Source organism: Hydra vulgaris, chromosome 12 (genome assembly GCF_038396675.1).
Source record: "Hydra vulgaris chromosome 12, alternate assembly HydraT2T_AEP".
In the NCBI taxonomy this organism is placed as follows: domain Eukaryota; kingdom Metazoa; phylum Cnidaria; class Hydrozoa; order Anthoathecata; family Hydridae; genus Hydra; species Hydra vulgaris.
This window is the reverse complement of record NC_088931.1, coordinates 62,867,218-62,874,778: the sequence shown is the minus strand read 5'-3', so window position 1 is coordinate 62,874,778 and position 7,561 is coordinate 62,867,218. Positions and strand designations below refer to the sequence as shown.

The 7,561-nt window shown below is 32.3% G+C and overlaps 1 protein-coding gene across 1 annotated transcript; it reads left to right on the top strand.

Moving 5' to 3' along the window:
- The first annotated feature begins 5,091 nt into the window (after nt 1-5,091).
- Nucleotides 5,092-7,561, top strand: LOC100213509 (RNA-binding protein spenito). The gene has a single exon (XM_065814037.1). The coding sequence runs from the start codon at nt 5,233-5,235 to the stop codon at nt 7,093-7,095; it is 1,863 nt and encodes a 620-aa protein (XP_065670109.1). The 5' UTR covers nt 5,092-5,232; the 3' UTR covers nt 7,096-7,561.

Genomic DNA, 7,561 nt, shown 5'->3' with positions numbered 1-7,561 from the left:
CACTCTTTCGGTTTCGTCGAACAACGCCGTTTCTTCTCACCAGTTGTGTTGGTCTGCTTTACTGAGCATTTCTCAAACAACTTTTTATTAAAATTCTGTAGTATTTCAGTTTCATTTTTAGCCAAAACGTTTTTGTCTTCAACAACCAGCCAGATTCCAATATTGTCAACATCACCAGTATTTGATTCATACGAGAATTTTGCAGTTTATGGCAGGTTGCTAAAAACGTGGTTATGAGAAGTTTCCGGCTTATTATCTTGAGTTTGATTTTCAAACGCAACTTTCAGTATTGGACAAAACATTTGCAACCAACATCAAACAATGCTAAAAAGAGTTCCTAATTTTACATGTCTTAAAAACGAAACGAACTATACTACCACAGCAAACAGTTCAGGAGTCTGGAGTCATAGCATGCTATGACATGAGCGATCAGCTGACTGGTGACAGCACACAGGCAGAATTTCGTTGACAAGTGCCATTTTGCAGCGGACAAAACAAGTGCTACTTTTTTGGTTTGTTTCATTTTCTTAAGTCTGGTCCGTGTCAACGTCACGGAAGTTTTTTAATAGTTAAAGGAAGTATCCAGAAGTTTCCAGAAGCATGCAGAAGCTTCCAGAAGTTTCCTTAAGAAGCATCTGGAAGCATCCAGTAGCATCCAGAAATATCCAGAAACATTCAGAAGCATCCAGACGCATCCAGAAGCTTCCAGAAGCATCGAAAAGAAGCATCTAGAATCTTCCAGAACAGGTTCACACAGGTTCATTTTACTATATAAGAGACATGTAAATCGACATGTAATTCAGTCAGTATATGGAAGTCAATCAGTCAGTATTATCAAGACAGTTTATCGAAGTGAGTTTTATCAAAGTGTTTTATCAAAGAACATCAATACAAGAAGTGAAATACAACAAGTGTTTCATTACATCAATACAGTCCACATCCAACCAAGACGTTGAGTTCCACAGAGCATTATTGTATCATCACAAGGTAAATGTAACACGATATGCCTTGAGAAACATGATTATTTATTTTTATTATTTTTATGACTTCAAGTGCAAAAATGGCTCCCGACAGTCTTGGATTGGAACTAAGAAAGAAAATTATTGGCGATTATTTAAGTGGAATGTCACAAAAAAGTATTTGTGATAAATATCGCGTGAAAAAATGGACCGTATCAAGACTATGTTCCAAATATCGTTCTACGGGGAAGTTGGCAGCAGATAACAAAGGTGGAAGGCCGCGTTCCACCACTTCTAGAGAGGATTCTATGATCATCAGATCTGTCAAGAAGGATCCCTGGATATCATCAGTCGAGATACAAAACCAATTAGAGCTGCCTGTATCGGACCGAACAATCAGACGACGTGCTGTTGAAGCCGGATTGTTTTCTCGACGCCCTGCAAAGAAACCGCTGATTTCACTAAAAAACCAGAAGAAAAGACTCCTGTTTGCTACATCTCATATTGACTGGAATGTGCAGAAATGGTGAACTGTCCTGTTCAGTGATGAATCGAAGTTCAACATCATTGGGAGCGATGGCACTTGCCGTGTACGTCGACCGGCCGGAAAACGCCTTGATTTACGTTACTGCCATAAGACCGTGAAGCATGGTGGAGGCAATGTAATGGTCTGGGGGTGTTTTTCTGCTAACGGTCTAGGTCCAATACATCGAAACGATGGAATAATGGACCGTTTCATGTATAAAAATATCCTGAAAGATGTTATGTTACCTCATGCTGAATGGAATATGCCAATAAAATGGGTTTTTCAGCAAGACAACGATCCGAAACACACTGCAAAAGTAGTCATGCAGTGGTTTCAAGACAGCCACCTATCGGTGATGGATTGGCCGCCTCAATCTCCGGATCTCAACCATATCGAGAACCTGTGGGAGATCGTCAACCGCAGAATTAATCGTGAACGTGTTCGTAATAAGGATCAACTGTTTGAACAAATCCAAAAGGACTGGGCAGCGATTCCACAAAGTTTCATTGATCACCTGATCGAACCTATGCCTCGAAGATGCAAGGCAGTGATCGACGACAAAGGATTCGCCACGAAATATTGATAGCAAAATACAGCTTGGTCAACATTTTGTCAAGTTGCACTTGTTTTGTCCAGAAGGAAATCAACTTTTTTAAATTCTTTGATTAATTGATTAATTTTCGTGTACAAATAATGAACTTTGTGATGAATAAAACTTGAAGAACTTTGTCTCTAAACAGTTACATAGTTATTTCTCTAAATTGAAAAAATGCAGCACTTTTATATAAAGAAACTAAGTTAGCATTATTTGGTTGCACTCGTTTTGTCCGATACTGTTTAGTTCTTACTCAGTAATAGTAAATTGCTAAAAATGTGGTCATGAGAATTTCCAGGTTTATTATCTTGAGTTTGACCTCTAGTTCTTACCCAGTGGGCACAGGACGTTTTTTTTAGGTCCTGTGCCCATGGGGTATACGGATATGGAAAATTTTGACTGACTACAGTTGATTTGAGGATAGTATAAGTAATCTCACTCTCAGAGAAATGATTGCTAATGGCCGTAGATGTGTTTTGACCAAGCACACGTACTTTAGAAAAATAGCTGGAATTGGATATCAAACACCTTCTGATCTTTGTATAAAATCAGCGATTCTTCATGTTTTAGAAACTAGATTCAAAATCCTTTCTGACTGTTTTTAGTCTTTTCTGTTTTTGTGCTCCACTTTCTATTGTGCGCGGGGTTTTGTGGCGATCATTACTTCGTTTGTCCATTCTCCTAACAACAATAAAAAAAAAAAAAAAAAAATAAAAGTATTTTACATTTCATTAACTTTATAGCCAATTAACACCAAGCAATCAACTCTAATCAAGTCAAAATAATCTTTATAGTGTAATACGTTCAAGCCAGCGCAGAGCATGTATTCAAGAATATTAAGAAATTGACTTGGCCTACAAAATTAAAATATTTGTGCTAAGAAATTAGAGCAAAATAATAAAAACATAGTGTTCTATAAGTCCTAATATTTTCTCAAGTTAAAATTAACAACAGCTAGCAGATACTAATCTTTATATAAATTTATTTGTTCGTTTGAAAACAAATAATACACGATACAAACTTTAACTTTTCACTTTAAGTTTAAACTTTATGAAAATTAAACATCCACGTAAATTACGAACACTTTAACAACTTTTGTGTACTGTTTAACCTTAAGTAGTTAATCAGTTAATTTTAAACCTTGAGCAATTGATTAACACTATTCTGCTGATTAACTTAAAAGTTTTAAAGCTGTAAACACAGTTTCAGTTAACACTGACAATGTGGGTATTAAATGTTTGAAATTATTTTTTAATCAAACGTTAAAACTGACATAAATGCGAAGCATAAAGTACCATATGTGTGAACTTGCATAAAACTGGCATATGTGCACCAAATAAATTTGATTAGCGTAAGGATTCGCATTTATGCCAATATTTTCACATTTTTTGAAACTAGCACTTAACCAGTTGCCCCATATATATGATATATAGTAGTAGTATTGTATTTGCCGATTAAAAATAATTTACACTCGTAATTTATAAAAACAAATATTTACATGACTGGGGCTTGAAGAAGACAAAATTCATCTTATCATTAAGCCCCCCCAAAAAAATGCATATTCATCAAATAAAATGTTTTAACAAAATGCAAAAAATAAAATATATAACGTTTAATATATTTAGTAATTCAAAGAGTATTTATATTTAAGAACTGATTAGTAAAATAAGATGATATATAAGTATTAATATTACAAAAAGAATTTACAATAACTTTTTTTAATAAAAATTGAAATTATAAAATTTTACAATATTTTTAGTAATTAGTATTTCAAATAATAAAACTTAAAAAAATCGTTTGTAAATTCAAAACTTATAAGATAAGAAATACATTTACAATAGCAGACTATTGTTTAGAATATTAAATATAATATTAAAGAGTAATTAGTAGGTTAATTTTTGTTTTTGTTTGCTAGTTTAAAAAGCTTTTTAGAAGAACTTTAATTCATTTTCATGTATCATCAGTAATTGCTTAAGTTTTGTTTTAAACTGGTTTAAAGAATAATTAGATTTCAGCTCATTATTTAATATTGTATTCCACAGCTTAGGACCTCGGTTAGCAATTGAGAATTTGGTTGCTGAATAATGTGTTTTGGATTGAATGTAATTGTTTTTTGAAAATCTGGTAGGGTATATGTGGTTTATTTTTTCAAAAAGTGAATTAAATAACATTGGTGATATTTTTTTATCAAGTTTAAACATGAAGATAAGAATATGGTAAAGGTTTAGTTTATATACATTTAGAATATTAAGTTTATTAAATAATGTTTGAGTGTGAGAGAAACGGTCTACGTTTGTAATTATCCTTATAGCCTGTTTTTGTTTACTAAACAGTTTTTTTACTTTTGTTGCGTTTGTGCTGCACCAAGCAACGTTTGCATAATTTAAGTAGCAATGAATTAAAGAAAAATATAAGTTTTTTAAACAAGATAGATTTAAAAACTGCTTGGCTTTATACAAAACACCTATATTTTTTGATATTTTATTTTCAATTAGACTTATGTGGTCCCTCCAGGTTAAATTTTCATCCAGAACCACACCTAAAAATTTTATTGATTGCTCTCTTTTTAATAATGCGTTACCAATAAAAAGATCAGGATATATATAAAGATAGCTAAACCAATATTTTGAATAATGCACAATGATAACTACTTGATTTACTTTGAGAAGCTAGCTTATGCAGGTTAAATAATCGGATTGAAATATTCAAATGAAAACAACGTGTTTTAACGCAATGTTTTTTGCACCCTGTAAGTAACACAGCGTATAATGAAATATATTCCTGAACTGTTAAAAGTTAAAAGAATTTGAAAAACACAGTCATACCATTAAATGGTTTCATTGGTGCTTATGTAAATATCCAAACTTTTAAAATAAAATATATATATTTAAAAATGCAGCATTTAAGAAAGCGAAATGTCCCGTAAAGTAACGGTAGAATTGCCTATATATAAAGTTCTTGTTTTGAAGAAAATCATCCGCATTACTCATTATATATTTCTCAACATATAAATTCTCCTAACTCTTCAAAACCACATTCTGTTGTTGAAATATACGGCAGCCATATTGAAAATGGAAGATTTTGCTTGTAGCGATGTGTTTAATTAGAAATTTATAAGTTTTCTGTGGTTTCTTAAAAAGTTAAAAAAAGTAATGTCTTCTCCTGAATTGGATCATAGAAGTCGTAGAAGCTCTTCGATAAAAGGAGATAGATCATATCGTAAATCTTATGACGCATACTCTACAAATTCAAGAGGTGATTATGGTCGTGATTTTTCTGAAAAATGTCAAGTTAGGGCAACAGGTTTTCCAGCCGAAGTTTCTGATAACGAAATAAAAGATGTTGTTATACATGAAATGGAAAAATTTGGCGATGTTTTAAATATTCAGTTGCAAGGTCATGATCATAATAGACAAGCGCATGTTCTATTTAGGGATGACGATGCAGCAAGAGAATTACGTCGTTATTGTTTAGAACGTCATTGTAAAGTTATTGCTTTTCAAAGAGCTTTACATTTTGATTTTGATCTTAATACTAGAAAAACTAGCTCTTATCGAAGTTCTTATTCACAAAGTAATACCTATAAACCGGCATATAGAAATAATGATAAATACGATAGAAACGATTTTAATGATAGAAGCTATACAAACAGTCGAGATCGATATAATAATGATAACCATATTAATCCTAGAGCAACTAGAACGTTATTTGTTGGAAATTTAGATCAAGGTATTACAAAAGATGAGTTAATGAGAATATTTGAGCATTGGGGGGCTATTGATGACATTGATGTTAAAAGACCTCCAAATGGTATTCCTGCATATGCATTTATTAAATACTTAGAGTTGGAAGCTGCTGCTTCCGCCAAAAATCAAATGTTTGGTAAAGAAATCAATGGAAGACTAATTAAAGTAGGTTATGGAAAAACACAGCCATCCACTCGCTTATGGATTGGTGGTCTTGGTCATTGGTGTTCATCAGATTTATTAAACAGGGAGTTTGATCGATTTGGAGCTTTAAGAAAAATTGAGTATGTTAAAGGAAGTAGACATGCATTTGTTGAATTTGAAAGCATTGATGCTGCCTCTGCTGCTCATACTGAAATGAGAGGTTTCCCATTAGGGGGTCCTGATCGTAAAATTAAAATTGACTATGCGGAACCAGATTCTAATTGCCATAGCAGTGATGATCATGATCGCACATTTGATTCACATGACAGTTATAGGAATCGCTCAGATAAATATTACTCTGAACAAAACAATGGAAGAAAATATGAAAGACATAGGCGAACCAGTGAAAATGATGGTAGAAGAAGAACTCGTAGTCGTAGTCCTATCGAAAATGACAGACACAATTACAAAGAACGTAATAAAAAAAGTTCACCTGCACTTTTACCTGTTCATAACAATAAAAGTACTGATTCTAAATCAAGTAATGGTCATAATTACACTAAAGTTGAAGAAATAAATATAGAAAATTTATCAGATGTTTCGAAACGTTTTGCTGTTGTATGGAGAGGTGCTTTTGCTTTAAAAAATAGTGCTTTTCCTGTTAAAATGCATTTAATTGGCGGAAATCCTGAATTAGCAAACTATTATTTAAGAGGTATTGGTGCTGGTGCTGGTCCTGCATTTAAAGTTTTAAATGTAACACAAAGACTACGATTAGACCAATCAAAATTAGATGAAGTTGCTCGTAGAGTACAGCATGCTGGTTCTAATGGTCATTGTATTTTACTAGCCTTAGCCAATGGAGATGATGTTGAATTGGAAGATTCTTACCAAAGAAGACCCTTAAAAAGTTTGGTGACTTATTTCCGGAAAAAAGAAGCTGCTGGTGTGATTATTTTGAGTACTGAAGGTCCTTCAGGAAAACAAGAAGAGACGGGTATGTTACATGCTTTTCCTCCTTGTGCTTTCTCGCACCAATATTTATTACGAACAGCTCCTAATATTGGACCTACTCCATCTAAAGAGGACCATTTGATAGTAATTATTGTCAAAGGGAATAGTTAGTATATATTTGTACGTTTGTACAAAACTTTTTAACATCATTTAAACTACTGAAAGAACTATGCTTGTTATGCCAAATTAATTTACTTTGATTTTACTAGCCTGTCTAGTAAGCAGTTTAGGTGCAATTTTGCCTACCTTTTTTCTGTGGTTTTTGCTTGCTTTTAAACTTTTGACTGTATTTTTCAATATTGAAAAGACATTGAAGTAATTATTTTATTGTTTCTCAACTAGAATGAAATAAAAGTGTTTTTTATTTTACTTTTTTACTTTTTAACTTTCAAATAATCTTTTTTTATTATTAAAAAAAGAAAGTATAATGTAAAATGTTAAGCAAATTAAATCTGGTGAAATATTTATTGTATTAATATTCTAAGTTTATTTTTGGCTTAAGGCAAAATAGATTATACTTGACTATTGATATATATATATATTATTCTAAATATATCAGATTTTTGATTGTCATCAA